The sequence below is a fragment of the Brassica napus genome, chromosome A9, assembly GCF_020379485.1.
Source record: "Brassica napus cultivar Da-Ae chromosome A9, Da-Ae, whole genome shotgun sequence".
Classification (NCBI taxonomy): Eukaryota; Viridiplantae; Streptophyta; class Magnoliopsida; order Brassicales; family Brassicaceae; genus Brassica; species Brassica napus.
Genome location: NC_063442.1, coordinates 35,691,002 through 35,712,646, shown reverse-complemented (window position 1 = coordinate 35,712,646; position 21,645 = coordinate 35,691,002). Strand labels below are relative to the sequence as shown.

The window sequence follows — 21,645 nt, the reverse complement described above, 5'->3', positions numbered from 1 at the left end:
GTTTAGATTTCTTTAATTAATTGTTTATTTGATGGTCGGCCAACTATATATATCTAAAAATGATAAATTGGTGAGCTGTGAAAGACAAGTTCAAGCCATGCCATGCCTTCATCAAACGTGCTTCACACATAGATTTCTTTCTCTCTCTTATTTTATTAGTCTCCTTAAATAATGCTTAGCTTCTGCAAGATTAAAAGGTTTATTTGTTAGTCTGTTCTATTATATAGGAGGAGTCTACATCCAAAACCTTTTTAACATTCATAGTCAAACAGAAAGGAAGTCAACTTGATTAAAGATTATAAAAATAAAATAAGATGATGATAGTGACTAGTGGATGTTATATATACAGGATTTGTTCAATTGGTAAAAGTATGTTGAGTCTTTTGTCTAACGTAGAATTACTACATAAAATGTCAACAAGTATTTACATTTTTTTGAAAATATTTTAAGTTATTTTAATCACTTTAGAGTATTTTGGTGAAGTTTGTTAGTTAAAAATGAATATTAAAATTTTATAGTTTTGGATGAGATTAGTAAGTGGTTTAACAAAATTCATAATAAATTTTAAATTCTACCTAAATCCTTCGAAAAGTTTACTAACAACCCCTGCTAGTTATATTTTTACTGTGATAAAATATTTCTGCGTTGTATTCAGTCTTTTCTCTTTTTTATTGTAAAACACTGTAAGATCCAAGAAACACCACGCAGTATATAAACCCTATACAATAAAATACACCAAATTGAATTACCACACAAGACAGCACTATATATTATACACTAATTCTCCTAGCTCTTGTTCTAAATGCGAAAAGGTTTTGACATTTTGATGAGTAAAGACAGAGGTACATGGCTTTGAATTACAACTGTTTGGTATTGTTTTGCCCTATCTTGATCTCACATCCGCCCTCGAGTTTCTCCTTAAATTCCCTGGTCTCTGTTAAACCGTGCCAATCCATGCAGCGCCTTCATCTACACTTATCTTCTTGACAGTTGTCTCAATGTTAGTTCCATACTCCAGCTTCTGAAGGCCCATAATTGCAGCTACCATGACCTGGTTTGCTACTGCTCATTTCCATGTCTCGGAGACCCAAAGGCTCTGACCACCTCTGAGGCAATAGAACCCACCTCCACATCTTCTTCTTGCACCCAATCTCTAAAATTTACCAAAGGTGGTGGGATTTTACCCAATAACAGCTCCTTAAAGTTCTTTAATACACCTTTTCGGTAAGGGTTCTCCTTCTTATCATAATGGTACCGAAAACTCTCACTTGTCGTCTGAAAAACACATAACAAAAAGAATCAGACAAACAACAATACTTGATAAGTGTAGCTTGCTGAAGAAGCTAAAGAAACTTGCCTGGTTGGTACAGATTAAGTAGAAGTGGAAGACAGTAAGTCCACCAACAAACCATACGGAAACAAAGCAGTAAAGAGCGAGAACACCTAGTATTAAGTCATCAGCGATGAGGAGATAGAATTGGCCATGGACTTCAAGCATGCTGACCAATGAGAAGGCAAATATGTAGATGCAGAGGAGTGTGGAACATGATATGAAACATACGAAGAACGGATAGTTACGCTGCAAAAAAAAAAACATCAAGAAGATCCTACTCAGCTCTTTGCTTAGGTTACAAGAAATGGTTTTTTGAGGGAATAAAGACTTACCAAGGCGATGCACTGACCTACCCACGGACAATGATGATCAAACCTTTGGACACAGTTGTTGCAGGTTGAGCAGTGAGAGGCGCGAGGAGGACGGTATAGCTTACATGTATCACAGAACTTAACCTTGACGGTGAAGCCATTCACCATTACATCTTTCGTTCGAGGTAGTTTTGCTTTGTTACTCGCCCATTCAAGTGTAGCCTGTGTAGGAGCTTCTTTGTTCCTTGGGATGATACCAGGGTCTCTCGTTGATGTCAAGAAGAGAATCGTGAAGTCCTGGATACAAAACAAGAAGTAAGAGAAGCAGGAACTTGGCTCTCTTTAAGTATGTTGCTTGGATTGCAAGGTAAGAGATTTATACCATGATTGTGAGAAGAGCTGCACCAATCATAATCAGAGAATGGAACAACGGGCGGCGATCTCCGATCAAGAAAGCTATTCTGATGCAGAAAGTTATAGATGGGCCTCCTATCATACATGTGGTTAGAAGAAGCGAAGATGCGTCTGGACCAAACACTAGTCTTCCGCCGCATAAAAATTTCTGAACACATAACAATAGCTAGAGGTAAGTCCACTTCAGACCAATATAGACAGCAATAAAGATCTTGCTTTGGCTCTAATCACGTGTGAAACAAGAAACAGTCATATACACATGGATCTATAAGGCTATTTCAAAACTAAGAGCATCTCCAATGTATATCTTTATATTTTCCTCTAGAATAGAAATCTCTATTATAGAGGTGGATTTGCTCTAATGTATGATTCTATAATAGAGTTCTTCTATTTTAGAGGAAAATATAGAGGAATCCTACTTTTTACCTTTATATTTAGAGATGAAAATAGCAAATCTCTATATTTTCCCCTATAAATAGAGGAACTCTATTATTGAGGCATACATTGGAGCAAATTCAGCTCTATAATAGAGTTTCTCTATTTTAGAGGAAAATATAAAGATAAAAATAGAGGTGGGTTGGAGATGGTTAAAAGGCTAAAAACATATGAAAATGACCTTACGGCTCTTTTAAGTAACACAAACTCTAGAACAGAGAAACCATAATAACTAGAAACTCGGGGTAATTCTTAGCTTCCATTGCCATTCAGAACCAAATGAGTCATTACAGAAAAAAAATATGAATTAGTAAGACAGAACACAAGAAGATGTGTTACATTTTTGCCGGGCCAGACTTGATAAATCCTTTTACGCTCATGATTCTGACAAGACATGGCGTTTTATTTGGTCGGGGAATGAAACTGACAGATTGTTCTTCGCTATTCCAGTCTAAAAGTCCACGATCAAAACACCCACATGTTCATCTCCTGTTTCTTCTTGCCGTGTTCTTGATCTCTCTCTCGCCGCCTGTGAATGAAACAGGCGATGTCAAGAACCCTTTCCTATTTTTTTCTGATAATGGTTTTGTGTTTGAAAGATCTGATATTTTTCTCTCTCCCTCCATAGATATGCCCTCCTCCATTGGAAGTTCCTCGACACCATCATCAACATCATTTCTCTGGAACAACCTTAACATAGCTTTCTCGCCATCTCACAACAGGAAAGCCAAATGTCATGAGTTTTATAACTTCTGTTCAAACCGAATCAAACAATGCTAAACATAACCAACCCGAATTGAAAACAAAAGGTCGGTTCGGTTTATAATTGAACCGGTAATCAAAACTAAACCGGAGTAACAACAATAAATACCGAAATTCGAATCCATACCAAAGTGCAAACCGGATTGGTTCGGATCAAATCCAATCCGTTCATTAAAAGCTTATCCAGAAACTAAAAAAACTTCAAATGAATGTCTGAAGGCGAAGTTTCTTCCATTCGAAGAAGATGGCTCTTCTCTGTTTCAATCCTCTCGCTCCTCTCTCTTCTCCAAGGCTTCAACTTTCGTCTTTCTCTTCACCAGGTACGCATCTTCACATGTTTCTCTAGTCCCATTACGTATTGCCTTTAGCTTCGTTCTTAGTTCCTGGGCTTTCTTAAAGCTCCGATCTTTCTGGTTGTTGTTAAAGTTTACTCGTGAAAGCTCTAATCTTTTGGTTTCTTAATTGTTTTAAATCTTCAGTTCTCAGCCTTAAACCTAACACCGTCGAGTCTAAGAACAGAGCCTCTCTCGGTGCTTACAACTTGAGCAGTGGATATAGAAGAGCTGTGATTGTGAAGGCAGCTGCTTCTGGAGTTGACGGAGCTGAGCCCGAGAGCAATGAGGAACCACCTAAGACTGTCGTCGCTGCTGTTCCAGTTGATAAACTACCGTTGGAATCGAAAGAAGCTAAAGAGAAGCTACTCCTGGAACAGAGGATGAAGATGAAGCTAGCCAAGAAGATTAGGCTACGCAGGAAACGTCTGGTTCGTAAGCGTAAGCTGAGGAAGAAGGGTCGTTGGCCACCTTCCAAGATGAAGAAGCTCAAGAATGTTTAGAGCTGATGCTGATCTCTTCTCTCTCTCTCTTATTTGAATTTGTTTTGTAATGTTGTTTGTAAACTTTCTGGAACCATTGTTTTGGATTAATCTCAAGGTGAGTTATTTAAAAGGATTCATTACAAAGAGTGAACAGTCTATAGATAGAACCATTACAAAGAGATGGTAGTTTATAGATGGAGGCAAAAAGTTTGGAGCTTGCACTGAACCATTTTGTTATCAAGGAAGAACATCTCAGCGGAAGATAAGAGGATAGGTGCAGCAGAATCCAGTGCTCCAACACTGCAATAAAGTTCATTTTTGAAAATATTGATTAAGAAAACATATACTTTGCAATGTAAGAGATTTTACTTTAAGCATATGGCTTACCACGGAGAGGAGAGGACCTTGCTTGAACTTGTCATGGAATGAAAGGGAGAGAGCTTCAGGGTTTTCTCCAGGGCCTCTGATGAAACCACTATGAACATAAAAGCATAGATTATTGTTTGCATTTAGACTATGCACAAAAGAAGGGCAAGACTGAAATCATTTCAGATATTACTTACACAAGTGATGCTGATACAATAGGTGTCCTTCGAGTGTCGTATATAGCAATCAATCCTTTGTAATTTTCATCACCTCCTTTGTATGACACAACCAATCTCTCCCCAGATGCATCCCACGCTATCTTCTTGATTCCATCGCTGGTTGAAAACCACATAAATGAGAAAACAATCAAACAAAGGCATCTCTGTGGATTTAGTTTTAACAGTAAGCAGATCATTTACCTGCCAGTCATAGAAGCTAACTCTGGTAACTCAACTGGTAACAGATGGGCATCTGAAAAAATATCAAAACAAAAGGATTGGTATGCTAACTAAGTACGCATACTTCAAAACATTTATGCATACCCAAGGATGGTGGCTTGGATGAGAAATGAACAGAGCCCAGTGTTAAAGATTTTGAAAACGAAATCAAGATGAAACGTCCTTCCGGATCCCATAATGCTCCCTATTAGACAAGTGTCAGTAAGTATCATAGATTAGTCCATTACACAGAAAATGAAACACAGTTGTAATTTCATACATCAAAAAAGGGACACATTCTATGCTTAGTATATTCAATGCATGCCCTCATGCAACAAAACAGCTTCTAACAATAATGCTTATCAATCAACAGTCCTATGTATTGAGCCACAATAGAGTTTACCGTGACAGATCCAGATCCTGTAGACAAAGACCATGGCTCTGATGTCCATGTGTTTGTTTCCCAAAGGCAAAATGTCCCATCACTGTAATAAGAAAGGAAACACAGAAACACATCAAACATGAAACTGATTCCGACATCTGGAAAATAAGAAAGAGAGTCGATGTCTTACAATCTTGATGCAAAGAAGTAGTCCCCTGTGGGTGACCACTTCAGCATTGAGATGCCACCTAGCCCCCTTCGAATAGGTGTCCCTGCCCCTGCAAGATGTAATATAGATCACAGTCAGAAAACTAAATCCAGTTATGCAGGAAGTATTCTTCTCATCCAAGAAAGAAAGTATTATACAAGAGCAAGAAAACAAGTTATGTCCCATTAACGATTTACACATGATTACTTATACTTCCAGAGCTATGTGGAGGTGAAGCATTGAGAAAAGTGTTATTAAGGCTCCTTCAATTACCTTGAGAAACATCCCATATGGTGAAAGATGAGCTGTCATATGAAGCTGATGCCAAATATGTGAAAATATGTCAAGGGATAACATGAGTTAACAGAAAAAAACAAAACAATATAGCATAAACATTTTCAGGATATCGTCCACAGGGGCTCCACGAGAGAGCACTGATCTGCTCATCATTTTGACACCGTAGAAAATCCACCAAGATCCAGCGAGCTCCAGATCCTCTAGAGAGACTCCCCCTCAATGAAGAACCACCACTTCTAACCAAAGCCATGTTACCTGGATAGGAAGCAGTCCAAATGCATATCCCTCCCCTGTTTCAGTAGAAGCAATTGTTACTTGATCATATATGAAACTACCTAATAACAGAAAGTAGATTGTATTCAGGGGAGGCCATATAAGAACCCACCGACAGGCTACGGAGATGGATTTTCCACCATTAGGCCTCCACTCAAGGGCTTTAACACTTCTCTGAGAATCACTTGTCAGTAAGCAAGGCTCTTTCTCATCTGCGCAAAAGGAGAATATCAAACCGTATGCATACGATTCTCCAAAACGTTGTGCACTAGAAGCAATACAGACCTTTGTCCTCGTAGTCACGAATTGATACTTGATTAGCACCAGATATAAAGGCAATAATATGCTTCCCTTGATGCCAACTCACTCCTTGAAGATCAATCTCTGACAAAAGACTTACCTAGAAACACGTTGTGCATCAAAGAAAAGATGATTCATACCAACATCTACAGAAAATGTCAACTAGAAGTTGCAGAGAACACCAATCCTAAACGACCTTACACATTAAACATACGAAAAGGATTTAACTTTTGTAATTAAACAGAATGCTAAAGCATGGTGACATGGTCCTTAAGTCAAAGTTCTTACATCGATGGGGCGTAGAATCTGTTTAAGAGAGTCTGCAACCATCCCTTGCAGTGTAGCCACCAGTCCTTTTCGCTCAACAACTCCCTTATCACCACTCTCTTGACCTTCGCTTTCCTCAAGAGACGCAGGTCCAGCCTCGAACGAAACAGGGCTAAACACCATTCCCTGTTATGACGGAAAGCATGTAACTTTAGCCCTTTTAGCTAACGGGTATCATCAAGTACGAAAAGGGTAAACGTACGAGAATCTTTCCGTAAGTCTCCTGAGCTCGATCATCGGACAAGCTCTGAGCCGTAACTGCATCCAGTTAACAAACGAATCAGCTGGGTGGAAAGTGAGAAAGGAGAAAGCTTTTACTTACTCAAGTCTCTGTTGATCTCGCAGACGGTGACGGAACCGGGATGAGGAAATGACGCCATTGTCACTTTTCTCTCCGACTCAGAAACGGTGACCTCACAACTCGCCTGAGAAACTCGAAGCGAGGGATATTGATTTGATTTAGGGTTTTGAAATTTGATTTAGGGGTTTTGGGTTGTAAACAAAGGGCAGGTATATACTTAAATTAATAAAATATTGCTGTTTCAGTATTATTTTATTTTTTTTGGAAAATATCATAAATATATATATGCATGCAGTCATTCCCATTTCCCGTTATATAAAAATTAAACAATAATTATGTGATATACTATTGAAAATTCAGAAAGAGCGATATATTTCTCTCGAATGGACGAATATAACATTAGACTAGATTTTGATCCGCGCAACCGCGCGGGTATTTATTTTTACTTTTTTATACATCAATTATTATTTTTAAACATTAGTGGTATATTTTTTTAGCATTAATCATATACTTAAATGTTTATATAACTATTTCAAATATAATAATTTTATAATTAATCATTTGGTTAAAACCGTATGTATTTTCACTTCTTATTATATGTTTATCTTATTGTATTTGCATTTAGTTATTAAGCAAATTAATATATTCATGAGAAAACATATTTGAAAATTATTTTGTATTTAATTTATGCTAAATTCTGACCCGTGTTTCAAAACTGTATTTCTTTTTACTAATACTTTTTATGCTTATTCATTTTAGATAATATATTATTGTATATACAAAAGTCTAAGATATGTTAATTTTTAGACATGTATTATAAGGTTTGTTAATTTTAAACCGTTCTATCATCATATTATATTTTTAAAATAAATAATTTATATTTATGAAAGTATAATATTTATATACTTTTATCATATTTATTAAAGTATAATAATTGTATTTTAACATAATCATGACTATAAAGTGGATAAAATAGGATAAAATTTATTTATTTTTCATTTTATAAACGATAACTTAAAATACATTAAATTATTGTTAAAATACTTTTACACAGATTTATTAGAATTTTTAAATATAATATATAAATATATATTATATTTAAAATGAAAATATATTATGATTAAAGTAGTTACAAAGATTTTATATTATAAGCTTTAAAGAAATACATGTTAATTTTATACATGTATTATATATTTTGCTTAACTCATCTTACCAACGTATTAGATTTTATTTTTGAACATAAATATTTTATACTTCTGAAAATAAAATTTATAAATTTAATAAAAGTTTATTATACTTAGCTCAACATAATAATTTTCTTTTAATATGATTGATTATGATTATATAATATATAAAATATTACATAATTTTTTATTTTTTATTTTATAAGCGATTACTGAATTTATTAATGTATAATAATATTTCAAACTAATTTCAAAATTAGTGAAAAATATTTATATAATTTCGAAAATGAAGATCTTGTAAAAATCTTTTAAAACAGATTTGTTAGATTTTTAAAATAAATATATTTATATTTAAAATAAAAAGATATAAAAAAATATAAAAAGATATTATGATTAAAGTATTTTAAAGATTATATGTATTATTAATCTTAATAAAATACATTTAATAAGATTTCTAAGTGATGGTCCAAATTAAAAAAAAATCACACATGAAAGAAGTCATGACTTCTCTTTTAATATATAAGATATGTGCTCTCGAGGGATGAAGAAGGCGATTCTCAGGTTTGTTCATCTCCGACGGTGATCCAGCTTTCCGGCGGCTCTGCAGTGTCGCAAGGGAGACTACCATACACTCCTTGTGGTACGGCGGACACTCCACGCAACGATCTCTTCCTGACGTCTCTCCCACGCAACGATCTCCGGCTGAGGTTTCCTTTGAAACTTGGCTATCGACTGGATCTCCACGTTCATTGACGTGTGGATCATAGTTCCCGTCTTTCGCTCCACGTTTATCTACACGTTCATCTCCTCTCCGATCTCCGATCTGCTCTGTTTCATCTCCACGTTCATCTACACGTCCACCTACGGTTCGTTTCGACGGGTTCGATCTCCGCTTGCTCTGTTACGTCCTCCTCTATCGCAGAGCAGCAGCGGTACTGGTGTCCAGGATTATCGAATGGGATCTTCGTACCGTTCCAAATCAACTCATATGGTTGATATCAAAGGCAAGGGAATTCTCTATGAGGATGATGACGAACCGATCAAGCTAACTGATCATGATACCTCAAAAAACATTGATGAGTTCAAGCTGTCTCTGATCGGAAAGATCCTCATTCACAAGAAACAAAGTGTTGAGAAGCTTCTTCAGAAAATGCCAGTTCAATGGGGCATGGAGGAACGTATAACCGCAAACGACTTGGGCAATGGAAAGTTTCTACTAAACTTTTCCACTGAAGAGGAGCTGGCCTCTGTTCTTCGGCAGGGCCTATGTTCGTACTGGTTCGATGGGAGCCTATTGTACATGATGATTATCCTTGGATAGTCCCGTTCTGGACCCGGCTGATAGGTGTTCCTTTGCATCTATGGACTGAGAACAACTTGAGAGAAATAGGATCTCGTCTGGGCCATGTTCATCAAGATACAATAGAGCTGATCGAAGGAAGGATGCTCTTAGATATTGACTCCCGAAGACCACTCAAGTTTGCGAGGAAGGCTGAATCTCCTGAAGGAGATGAGGTCACGATTGAAATTAAGTACGAGATGTTGTTCAAGCATTGTTCTACTTGTGGCATGCTTACTCATGAGAAGGAGTATTGTCCTTCGCTCCAGCGTCAAGGCGTCTTTGCGCGGGTTCAGACGCAGGAGAATCGGCTATCGATGTCTTCACATGCTTTGGGTAAGAAGGATACTAATGCGTCGCACTTGAATAATGCTGCTGTGAGGTTTGATAGTGGAGCTCGCAACTATCGTCTTGACCTTCCCCGTGAGGCTTACAAACGACATGATGATAGGATCATTCGCTGGAGGGATGAGCAACCCGGGAGGAAAAGATATGGAGGTGCGCGACAGGAGGCAAAGCCGTACGATAGGTATAATGGAGCAAGCTGGCGTGAGAAGAAGCCCCAGGCCCAGACCCGCCATGATAGGGTGGAGGTACGTGAGGAGACTGTGGTTCGTGATCGCTTGGAGTGGAAATCACCGGGCCGTCCTGATGGTTCGTATGGCCATCAGATGAGGGTTGCCTCCCCATTGCCGAGGGAAAGTGCTAAGTCTATGCAGGCGGATCGTGAAGCTTCTGCACTGCAGTCTCAAGCGCCTATGCTTGCTGAGCAGAGGAGTGTGGGTGTTCCGAAGAGAATAGCTAGTGCTATTGTTACTCCTTCCCGGGGTGTAACTCTGATGGGAATGTGACTAAACGTTTTAAAGGGACTCCTCGGTCCTTAGCATTTGAAACCTTGACACAGCAGGACCCAAAGCCAGCTACAGAGGATGAGCAGGTGATCGAAGCTCTTAATGACATGGATATAACGGAGCAGCTAGATGGTGGGATGATGGACTGTGAGATGCAAAATGATGACTTGATGGGGTTGGAGTTAGCAGAAATGGAAGAGAAGAGTGGTCATGAAAGGGCTGACCACGGTGCTGAGCAGATTTCACAAAAGCCGTCTGGTAGATCGTCGAAACATATCAAACATGGTTACAAGTCCAGTGCTTCCTTGGGTGGGCAGACAAAGAAATTTGAGATTCTTCTTCGAGGATCTCCACAGAAGAGATCATCTTCGTCTCTTTCAGTTCGGGTGCCTAGTGGAACTGGAGGTTGGCGACGTCATCACCACAGTTCGAAGAAACAGAAGCCTGGCTCATCAAAGAGTGTTGGTTCGATGGGATCCAAAAACCCATCCCACTTGGATCAATGAGGACGCTCAGTTGGAACTGTCGAGGGATTGGAAACAACCTCACAGTTCGACGCCTAACGGAGATGTGTCAGAAGCATCGCCCAGGACTTGTGTTTCTTTCTGAGACGAAGAATAAGAGGCCGCTGTTGCAAAACATTCAGGCTGATCTAGGATTTGATCATTTGTTTACTGTTGAGCCACTTGGACTCAGCGGTGGTTTAGCCTTATTTTTTATGGATGATTTTCAAGTTAATGTTTTATTTTCTAATAATCGTATGATTGACATTGAGGCAGCCATTAATGGAATAAAAGTCTATATGACGTTTGTTTATGGAGACCCTGTATTAGAACGACGAGATCAGGTTTAGGAACGTCTTACGCGTTTCTCAACAACAAGAAATGGACCTTGGTTCATGATAGGTGATTTTAATGAAATAACATGCCACGAAGAGAAAGTGGGAGGAAGACAACGCGCTGATAGTTCCTTCCTTCCTTTTAAGCAGATGCTTAATGACTGTGGAATGTTAGAGTTTCCTTTCACAGGGGACATGCTTTCTTGGGTGGGGAAGAGAGCAGGAGGATCAACAGTTCGATGTCGTTTAGACAGAGCAGTTGAAAATGCGGACTGGCATGAGAGGTTTCCCCACTCTTCTGTTAAGTATATGAGGTTATGGGGATCGGACCATCGTCCGATTCTTGCAGATATACTCACAAAGCCAACGAGGTGGTCCAAGAAGTTTAAGTTTGATAAGAGATGGCTGGATAATGAAGAGCTGCGGCAAGTTATCCTTGAGGGCTGGAAGTCTCCCGATCTTCCTCCCAATGCGACTATCATGGAACATATTTCAAGTTGCAGGAAAGCTTTGAGTGAATGGAGGAGGCAAAATAATGTCAATTCGGCAAAACTAGTAGAGGACCTTAAAGAGAAAGTGGAAGGTTTGTATGCCGATGATAGTGCCACGACTGAGGAGATTGCAGCAGCCCTGAAGGAACTCTCCGAGGCGCTCAAATCAGAAGAAATGTTCTGGAAACAGAAGAGTCGGGTGTTTTGGCTGAGAGAAGGAGACAGGAATACAAAATTCTTTCATGCCTTGACAAAGCAACGAAGAGCAAGGAATAAGATCACGCAGCTTGTTGATGAGGATGGAAATATTGTTGAGGATGATGAGGGTCTAATAGTCATTGCTACTAGCTATTTTAGGCAGATTTTCGAATCATCTGAACCGGAGGAAATTGAGGAGGCATTAGCTCATATTCCAAAGACGATCACTGGGGCTATGAATGATGACCTTACAGCTCCGGTCTCTGAATGGGAGGTTAAATTAGCGCTTTTTGCCATGCATCCAGAGAAGGCCCCAGGACCAGATGGGATGACTGCGCTTTTCTATCAGAAATTCTGGGATATTGTGAAGGAGGATTTAACTCTTATGGTTAACAAATTTCTTTTTGAGGGAATGATGGCGAATGGACTAAATGATACAAATATATGTCTTATCCCGAAGGTAACGAAGCCCAATGCGATGACTCAGTTCAGGCCCATTAGTCTGTGCAATGTCATCTACAAGATAATCTCTAAAGTCTTATGTCAGAGGTTAAAGAAAGTGCTTCCTGGTTTGATATCGGAAACCCAGTCAGCCTTTGTTGCTGGGAGACAGATTTCTGATAACATCATGATTGCTCAGGAGATGTTTCACGCTCTGAGAACCAAACCAAGTGGGCGCAATAAAAGGATGGCCATCAAGACAGATATGAGCAAAGCATATGACAGGATAGAATGGTCCTTTATCGAAGCTGTTCTGCGTAAGATGGGATTCTCAGAGATCTGGACCAGCTGGGTTATGCGATGTATTACATCGGTAAAGTATAAGGTCCTTATGAATGGAGAGCCAAGAGGAAATATTACTCCAGGTAGAGAAATGCGTCAAGGAGATCCTTTGTCTCCTTTCATTTTTATTCTATGCACGGAAGCGCTCGCTAGCCTTCTTAATCATGCAGAGAATCAAGGGAGGATAACAGGGATGCGTGTCACACGCGCGTGTCCGTCGGTATCCCACCTTCTCTTTGCTGATGATAGCCTTTTCTTCTGTAAGGCGGAGCCCCGTGAATGTGAAAAAATAATGAAAGTAGTCAGGAAATATGGTCATGCATCAGGTCAATGTATCAACTTTGATAAATCGTCCTTACTCTTCGGTAAGCGGATTAGTGTAATTGCTAGACATGAGATAAAAGATATGCTTGGGATACAGAATGAAGGAGGAATGGGAACTTATTTAGGCATTCCCGAAGACATAAGTGGTTCTAAATGCAAACTTTTTGCATTCCTGAAGGATAAGCTGATGCATAGAGTGAATGGATGGACAGGTAGATGGCTTTCGAAAGGTGGAAAAGAAGTGTTGATTAAATCCATTCTGCTCGCTCTTCCGACATACGTCATGTCGACCTTCTTTCTCCCATTGGAGATATGTGAGAACTTAGCTAGTGCTATCGCTCAGTTTTGGTGGAGCTCGAATCCACCAAAAAGAGGGATACACTGGGCGAAATGGGACAAGGTTTGCCTATCCAGAGAAGAGGGAGGGATTGGTTTTCGCATGATCCATGAGTTTAATCTGGCATTGTTGGCAAAACAACTATGGAGACTAGTACAATTCCATGATTCTCTGGTGGCCCGTGTGCTACGGGGGAGATATTATAGGCTGAGTTCTCCACTGAGAGTAAACGCTCCTACTGGCCCATCCTATGTGTGGACAAGCATTTCAGCTGCAAGGAATCTGCTATTATTGGGCATTCGACAGAAGATACACTCTGGATATGAGGTCAAGGTTTGGGAGGATCCATGGATTCCAACGAATCCCGCGAGGCCAGCTGCCCCAATGGCACCAGTGATGCATCCTAATATGCGAGTAAGCGATCTTATTAATCAGGAATCGAAGGATTGGGATGTGGGCTTACTGGAGAACTATGTTCATCCTGATGACATACCATTCATTAGGAGTTTGGCCATAAGCTCAACTCATCGTCGAGACTCTTACTGCTGGAACTTCACAAGGAATGGTCAGTACACGGTCAAGTCTGGATATTGGGTGGCTCAGAATTTATTGAATAAAACAGAGGAAAGGGAAGTTTTGGACCCAAGTATTACCAAGCTCCAAGCGTTTGCGTGGAAACTGAAGGCTCCTACGAAAATATGTCATCTTATATGGCAATTGTTAACTGGTCATGTGGCAGTAACAAGGAACCTGGTAAGACGCAATATGAGATGTGATAACTACTGCCCACGATGTGGAGAAGCAGAGGAGACTGTCACACATGCAATTTTTGAATGCCCACCAGCTCTTCAAGTTTGGTCTTTAGCTTCGACTCCGACAAGCCCGAACATCTTTCCAGTATCAAGCATCTACACGAATATGGACTATCTCTTTTGGAGGAAAAATAGCATTCTTGAGCCTGATCGTGATAGGGACTCTTATCCCTGGATAATATGGTACATTTGGAAGGCTAGGAATGAGAAACTCTTCAGGGGCATAGATCGAGATCCTTTGGAGTTAGTCCGACATGCGGAGAGCGAATGTCAAGCCTGGTTTGATGCTAATGAAGTGGTACAACCTGTAACACAAGCTAATACAGATGAGGAGTCTCAAGCCTTAAGCTTGGGAAATATTTGCTTGCTAGATGGATCTTGGACATCTTCTGCTAACTTTAGTGGATGCGGATGAACGTGGATGGATGGGTCTGGGAATGTGCAGCTTATGGGGACAAGGAATTTCCCTCGGCGGAAATCAGCTTTGCACTCGGAAGTAGAGGCACTGCGATGGGCGATGGAGAATATGCTGCAACATTCGAACTGTCAGAGCTTCGGGACAGATTGTAAGGAACTGATAGCAATGGTGAAGGAACCTCAGGCGTGGCCAAGCTTTTCGACGGAATTGGAGAGGATAGAGACGCTACAGATATGCTTTCCGGATTTTAAAATCGCTCACGTCCCACGGGCACGCAACCAGACGGCTGATTTTTTGGCTAAGACTGCTAGATCCTTCCATAGGGAGTTATGTTTTATTGGTTGTTCTATTCCGGTTTGGTTACCCAGGCCACCTCAAGTTTGAGTAATAGAATAGCCTTTCGACGTCAAAAAAAAAAAAAAAAAAAAAACATTAGATATGTTTGTGGGAAAGAAAATAAAGCCATATATTTCTCTTGAAAACTTAATTGTAATCCACGGAAACAGAGAGCTTACCAAAAATAATAATTAAGATAACCAAAATTATATTGAAGAAAAGGCTATGAAGCAATTTTCAATGGGAGAGGAAACAAATAATTTAGGGTCTGGCTCGTTCAAACGCAGCGGTTGCGAAAGTTTGCGGCTGCGGACAATTGCGGTTTTTAACGGTTTTAAGAGATTTGTACGACTGATACTGCGGTTAAAAATTGGTGCGTTTGCAGGAGACTTATGACTGATTAACTACCAAATGCGGTAATGGTCAAATAATAAATTAACAATATTTATATTTAATAAAATTATAAAAATATTAAAAATCATAAAATTATAATAAATATAAAATTTATATAATAAAATTTATAATTTTAATTTTTTTTTAAATATTAAAAATATTTTTATAAAATTTTATAATATTAATTAAAATATAATAGATATATTTTAGTATTTTCATAATTTCAATTTTAAATTTTTTATTAAATATTTTTATTTTTGTATATATATTAAAAAGAAAAAAAAATATCTTCCCGTAACCGTCAGCAAACGCTAGCTGTAGCCAGCTTTTGAATTTATGAGGTTCAAAACGGTTTGAAGCGGTTTAGAACGATTTGAGTGATTGTTGCAAACCGCCAACAATCGCAAAAGCTGCGTAGGTGGTAGCGGGAAAACCAGTCGTCCCCTTAGTAACGTTTCGTTGAGGGTCACTATTTACTTCTTTATGTATTTTATATTTTTCTATATACTTTAGACTACACAAGACATGCTCAACGATAAAAAAAACAAGACATTTTCAATTCAAATAAAATATATACACATCGTCCTCTCAGCTTCAGGTGGCTCTACATAATCCTCAGGACTTTCCAGACCTTCCTAATGATATTTTCAAAGTAATTAGCATTCTGAAGAAGTTCAAAGAGTGTCGTTCATGTCTGAACGTGATAGCTCATGCTGTGAATATGATAACCATGGAGATCGCTTGTAGTGTTACAAGGGACGGACGATATCAAGGTGGACCACAGTGGTTGTCCTCTCTACTCGAGGCAGAAGCAGGGTATTAGCTCCGTTCCGGTATCGCTTAAGGCTCCCTCACACAGATACTGTATTCACAGTACGGTTGGGTGGCATTCTTCTTTCTTGCGTTGTTGGTCTTCTTTATTTTAGCATCTATTGATATTCGTATTTCAGTTTCCTTTGTACTCAGGTCCAGTTCAATTGACTGGCCTAAACGTTTGGTTTTTACACTACAATGACAAAAAAAAAACTTTATAGATGAAAGTTAAACCACTGATGAATTAAATTGGGGCCGGGTCGGACCGGACTAGGCCACCACCAACTTTCCTAATATTTTTTTGTGTTCACTAGTAACAAAACTAAGAGGGGAAGGAACCAAAGCTATTTTATATTTTCAAGAAACGGTTTTCCTTTAATGTGTTTCTTCTTCTTTATATATGTGATGGTAACTTCCTATGTAACTTATATGATACACATTTTTTTTTGTTTTATATGACACACATCTTGCATCATAATGTGTTCTTTTGACCTTTTGATTTTGTTTTCGTAAGTGGTAAAGCGAGTTATTATGATTCTGTTAATTACAAGATTCTTGCAGACGGAAATCCAGCACATTGACAAATTTTTTGGCTATTCTTTTTTTTTAGAGAATTGGCTATTCACACTTACATTTCTATAAACATGCATTAATCAGCTAATATATAACTGTAACTGTGTCTATACATCTACCATTTAGTAGGCAGGAATTTGACTTTTGAAGATGATTGCCACTGCGGTTCTGGTTGTCCCAACCAAAAAACAAAGTCGTTTTTATGAAATTCCTTTTTTTATTACTCTACGAACATATTTTTATGCAAAGAACGCTAATAAAATATTGATACAAGTCACGTGCTTCTGCATCATGTTAAGTTTTAAATTACTATCTTAATTCTCTTTTAATATCAATAATTTTAAGTTTGATGCAGAGATTTACTTTATAAGAGGCAACAAATATTAAACATAAAACAGATATTTCTTCTATAATTTTTAAGCTTATATAATTTTAAAGATAATTTAACTGTTAGAATATTCATAAATTTCTAAAACACAAAAATAGTTGAGGAAACGTTTATAAAACATTAAAAAAAGTATTAATGCATCTAACCACATCCTATGTTTTCTTAGCTGGAAAATACCTAAAACTGGAAATGAAATGGTGAAACCTTACGCTGGCTATAAGACAATGATTAAAATGAAATAAAATAATAAGAAGACAAAGAAAAACCCTGGCAACACCGAACACACAAGGTAATGTTAGACTTAGGACATAAGCTTTTTGCATCTCACAAGACGCAAACGCGGTTACTTGGAATCATACACCAAGTGTTCCCAACACGCGCAGACATTTCTCCCTATATATATCTATAAACTCATACGTTATATATATTATACAACCAAGAGATCTTACAGAAAGCAAAAAAAAATTTATCTTAACACAAAACGTACAAGGCTCCGAAAGATACCTAAGAAAATGCTTGATTGGATACATGGAAACTCTCGGTTACCACTCGCTTTATCTGTACGTTGATGATATATGTTCTTCAACAAGTCGTTTATGTATCTTATAATCTTATAGAGTTATAGTCTTCTAACGTATATGCTTTCTGTTGTTTAAAGGTTGTGGAGCTTTTGGTAGATATGGATTGCCAAGGATGTGAAAAGAAAGTCCGAAGAGCTATTTCCAAACTTGATGGTAAGAAAACTTACAAAGAAACAAAATTATACATGGATTTAAGTCGTATACAAATCTTATAACATTGTATATTATTATTGATGGTTGACGGCAAAATCGGTCCTGAGATTTAAGAACCATAAACATTTTAAAATGAATTTTAATAATATCAGAGGAACTCTACTTGAGGATCATTGTGTGATATTTTTAAAAAAAATTGGAACCAAAACAAACGAATGTTTCATCGCATTTTGGCCAGGAATGGCTTTATATATTAACGGTCTAGTAATCATCAATCTATATGTGTAGGAGTGGATACGGTGGAGATAGACGTGGATCAACAAAAAGTGACTGTCACAGGGTATGTTGATCGGGAAGATGTTCTTAGCATGGTGAAACGAACGGGACGAGCAGCAGAGTTCTGGCCATTTCCTTACAATGGATATTATGGCGACTATTATACGTATCCTTCTCAATACTTGGAACAACCGATTCAGAAGATAAACCATGCAGAGAATACTATTTCATACAATGGGAAATATGATTCGTATGACGAATCTACTATAACCGGTTATAATTATCCTCGTCCAACACAAAAAGTTGATGAAAATGCTCTTCATCTTTTTAGCGATGATAATGTACATGCTTGTGCTGTCATGTGAATTTTTGTATTATTTGTTTGTTTTTTCAGTTCATTCATTCATTCATTTTGTAATCACAGAAAATAAATATCGTATTCTTTTTTGTCCCTCTAAAATGTAAGTTTGTTTTGATATATTTACTTTATTTTAATCCCTATATATTAATTGAAGAACATTAGAAAAGATGTAACCTAAATTTTGTAATAATTAAAAAATATATATTGCTTATGTGTTAATCAATTAGGTAGTTAATTAGTCATATGTGTCAGCATCACATTGAAATTGAAAAACATGTTGGTCTAGTTCGATTTTTATATCTCACTAGAAACATTTAATATCAACTATATGATATCATATGATATTAACTAAAGCAATGTGACTACTTATTATATATTATTTCTTTAAATAAAACTTACGGAATTAACTGATGTGGTTATGATATATATAGTAATTAATGATTTTAAATAATGAAGATTTGCTAATAATTTGTATGCTTTCTATCATTTTTGTTTAATTTTTTACTATTAAAATAATTACACAATTATATTAATCATATATTAAAATTTATGTTTTTTGTATATGTTGTATTTTGAATTTTTTAAAACGAGTATAAATTAATAAAACTGTTAAAAGTCTTACATAAACTTTTGTGATCAGTGTTTAGTTTTTTTCTATAATAAGATAAAATGATAATAAAATCATATAAATAAATAAATTTATTTTAATAGGTGTTTATGTTAATATATATATATATATATATATAGTTCATATCGTTTAAATTTAATTATATATCATATACAATAGATAAAATTGATTGTTTTGATTTATTTATTCTAAAATGATTGTGAATAAACAAGAGCGGTCATTTGATTTATATGTGCAAGCCAATTTATTAAATAATAGTAACTAATTTCTTAGTTATTTAATATATAATTATTATTTTATTATTTTACAATATGCAGAAAAATATAAAATAAGTATTTATTCTGCACAAGACACAAATCTTAACCTAAATATATATCTCTTAATAATTTTGAATCTTAAATATTTTCTAAATCTCATGCCAAAATAAAAAAAAATAAATGAGAATAAACTCAAAAATCAATATTTATATCGAACAATAACCAAAATAACAGAAAAATGAGAAAAATATCGAAGATATATAGAATTGACACGTGAACGTAAACTTCTCATAACCATAATTAACTTTTAAATTGCTAAATCATGATATAAAACCGAGCTGACATAGTTTCATTGTAACTAAATAGTAGGCATGAGATTCTTCGGCCTAAACATTAGGTTTTTATGCGATAAATAATTTTTTAACCTAAAATATTTTTAAAAATGAGATCAGTTCATTAGTAAACAAATTATGTAATTAACAAAAAAAAGTTTTAAAAATTGTTTAAGAGCCAAATATATTAATTCGATCAATAATATAATTTTTTTCCATACAATATTTCTTTAAAAAATTTCATATAAATTTACGCTCATGTCTTATCCTATCCTAGTTACTTCAATAGCAAATCACAAGGTCTTTCAGAATTCAAACACAAAATAGTCTATATGGCTTGAGTTTAGGTGATATGTTTTGGGCCTAATGTTTAAGTATAGGCTCAATATAAGTCTCGTCATGACTTTAGGCCCGATACTTAACTCCCGTTGTTCGCATGGAGGAACTTTTGTAGCTGCTTTGCTAGTGTTATACAGGCTAGGCTAAGCAAGAACGGATGATTATAACTTGATGAAGCTAAAGAAAAAGATATCAACTGGTGGATGATGTGATAGATACACAAAGTATGAGTATATTGTCTGGTTCATTTACGCTTTGTACTTTTTCAGAAATCATTTGAAGAAGCGCCATGTAACAGTAAACTCATCACAAAGCAAAGCACGTGAAGATGTAGGTGTTATAACCAAAATGAAGTTTTAAAGGTGTATAAGGTTTCTATATATCATACCGATTCAAAAAATGTTCATTTATGTCGTTCTCATTCTGTTTAGAAGTCCAAAGACCGACCCACATGAGATGAAAGATAAGTGTCTGAATCTGATTTCAAACAAAGAAGATGATGTTTCCCTCATAAACCCCCTTATCAGGTGCAGCCAACAACCACCTATATTTGTAGCCCTTGCATTAGTCTTTGTACTAATTATAAGATCGCTTGGTCAACCTATGGTCCCTCCTTATATTTATTGCGGGAGTTTCCACCGTCCAGTTTTTGTTTTGTCTCTAAAAAGATTCGCATACGTAATTCGTTGTGCATAGATCCAATAAAACGATTTAAGTTCATCCAAATCTAGTAATGTCCACGTTTCAGAATTTTTAAGCTAGCGTTGTCTTAAGTTTACGTTTTGGTACTAAATGGGATGAGTTTAATCTCAACGGGACACTGCAGTGGTGTCGTGTTGTTTAGAAGTAAAGAATTCAACGCAAGTGACGTTTTACTGTCAAAAGACTCAAAACTAAGAACATGAGTGATGATGGGATGATCGCTGCCTCCTCTTTTGTGGCATTGACGTTGACTCAGCTTTTAAAATTGAAACTTTGAACAACTTCAATTTTCTTGCGACTTTTCTCATCATATTTCTTTATTCTTTGTAAAGAAATTAATTAAGAATTACTATACATTTTCTTTTACTTTAGTTTCTTTCTGATCACCAAACCCATCACTAGAGTTTTTTAACCTTTTATTTCACGATGCAATCTTTTTGACTTGGGTTCTAGCACTATCGTTTACTTTGACATGCTCTTATAGGTGTAGTTGTTGGAAGATTATCTTCTCTTTTGGATAAACTGTTCTTGTCGTTACACTATCTGCTTTATTGTGTGAGTACCAGTTTCTAGCATTATATTGGAAAAACAGATAAATTTCAAAAAATTAAAGAAAATTATATGGGATTTTGTATCAGTAATGGAGACATTTAATTATGGTGGTGGTAACGTATATGATTGATTGTCTTATTGTGTGATATTGACAAATGACAACATATGTCAATGGGACCATCAAGAAAGATATTCTTTAGCATCCGAGTAAAAAATCTAATCCTCTATCCTCCTACCGGCGGTTAAAAGCAAAGAGATATTCTTGTATGAACTAAAAATCAATGTTACACCAAAAAAAAATCAATGTTCTACTAATTCTCTATTACATGTGCTCTGCACAAATAAACCTTTTGATGAAGAAAGTAAAGATGACCACTTTGCTGACTTTCAAATGGTTCATCCTTCTAAAGTGACAGATTATAC

The 21,645-nt window shown here is 36.7% G+C and overlaps 4 protein-coding genes across 4 annotated transcripts; 2 read left to right on the top strand and 2 right to left on the bottom strand.

Moving 5' to 3' along the window:
* Positions 1–119: 119 nt before the first annotated feature.
* LOC106363523 (probable protein S-acyltransferase 1) lies at positions 120–3,011 on the bottom strand. The gene is given in 6 exon segments (XM_013803245.3): positions 120–1,088; positions 1,090–1,275; positions 1,358–1,579; positions 1,666–1,941; positions 2,027–2,206; positions 2,833–3,011. Coding segments are annotated over 6 exon segments (1,008 nt in total). The 5' UTR covers positions 2,890–3,011; the 3' UTR covers positions 120–1,001.
* Positions 3,012–3,382: 371 nt separating this feature from the next.
* LOC111200340 (50S ribosomal protein 5, chloroplastic-like) lies at positions 3,383–4,202 on the top strand. The gene is made up of 2 exons (XM_022691173.2): positions 3,383–3,575; positions 3,735–4,202. The coding sequence occupies exons 1-2, from the start codon at positions 3,500–3,502 to the stop codon at positions 4,088–4,090; spliced, it is 432 nt and encodes a 143-aa protein (XP_022546894.2). The 5' UTR covers positions 3,383–3,499; the 3' UTR covers positions 4,091–4,202.
* LOC106368043 (aladin) lies at positions 4,157–7,218 on the bottom strand. The gene is made up of 14 exons (XM_013807922.3): positions 6,985–7,218; positions 6,865–6,920; positions 6,624–6,788; positions 6,321–6,435; positions 6,148–6,247; positions 5,873–6,052; positions 5,739–5,797; positions 5,448–5,535; positions 5,279–5,360; positions 4,981–5,080; positions 4,858–4,909; positions 4,636–4,773; positions 4,460–4,547; positions 4,157–4,372 (listed from the first exon to the last, which is right to left on the bottom strand). The coding sequence occupies exons 1-14, from the start codon at positions 7,040–7,042 to the stop codon at positions 4,325–4,327; spliced, it is 1,329 nt and encodes a 442-aa protein (XP_013663376.2). The 5' UTR covers positions 7,043–7,218; the 3' UTR covers positions 4,157–4,324.
* A 9,477-nt stretch (positions 7,219–16,695) lies between these two features.
* Positions 16,696–18,503, top strand: LOC106364938 (heavy metal-associated isoprenylated plant protein 45). Its single transcript, XM_013804415.3, has 3 exons — positions 16,696–17,601; positions 17,700–17,775; positions 18,064–18,503. Exons 1-3 carry the CDS (start codon positions 17,554–17,556, stop codon positions 18,414–18,416), a joined length of 477 nt encoding a protein of 158 aa, XP_013659869.2. The 5' UTR covers positions 16,696–17,553; the 3' UTR covers positions 18,417–18,503.
* Positions 18,504–21,645: the final 3,142 nt, after the last annotated feature.

What these genes read in the sequence shown, in the direction of transcription:
- LOC111200340 (XM_022691173.2), top strand. Translation starts at nt 3,500, where the DNA reads ATGGCTCTTCTCTGTTTCAATCCTCTCGCTCCTCTCTCTTCTCCAAGG. An exon ending in TTCGTCTTTCTCTTCACCAG is followed by an intron (nt 3,576 to 3,734) that starts GTACGCATCTTC and finishes TTAAATCTTCAG; the next exon opens with TTCTCAGCCTTAAACCTAAC.
- LOC106368043 (XM_013807922.3), bottom strand. Translation starts at nt 7,042, where the DNA reads ATGGCGTCATTTCCTCATCCCGGTTCCGTCACCGTCTGCGAGATCAAC. An exon ending in TACTTCTTTGCATCAAGATT is followed by an intron (nt 5,361 to 5,447) that starts GTAAGACATCGA and finishes TTCTTATTACAG; the next exon opens with TGATGGGACATTTTGCCTTT. An exon ending in ATTGTATCAGCATCACTTGT is followed by an intron (nt 4,548 to 4,635) that starts GTAAGTAATATC and finishes TTATGTTCATAG; the next exon opens with TGGTTTCATCAGAGGCCCTG.
- LOC106364938 (XM_013804415.3), top strand. Translation starts at nt 17,554, where the DNA reads ATGCTTGATTGGATACATGGAAACTCTCGGTTACCACTCGCTTTATCT. An exon ending in GGTTACCACTCGCTTTATCT is followed by an intron (nt 17,602 to 17,699) that starts GTACGTTGATGA and finishes TGTTGTTTAAAG; the next exon opens with GTTGTGGAGCTTTTGGTAGA. An exon ending in AGCTATTTCCAAACTTGATG is followed by an intron (nt 17,776 to 18,063) that starts GTAAGAAAACTT and finishes CTATATGTGTAG; the next exon opens with GAGTGGATACGGTGGAGATA.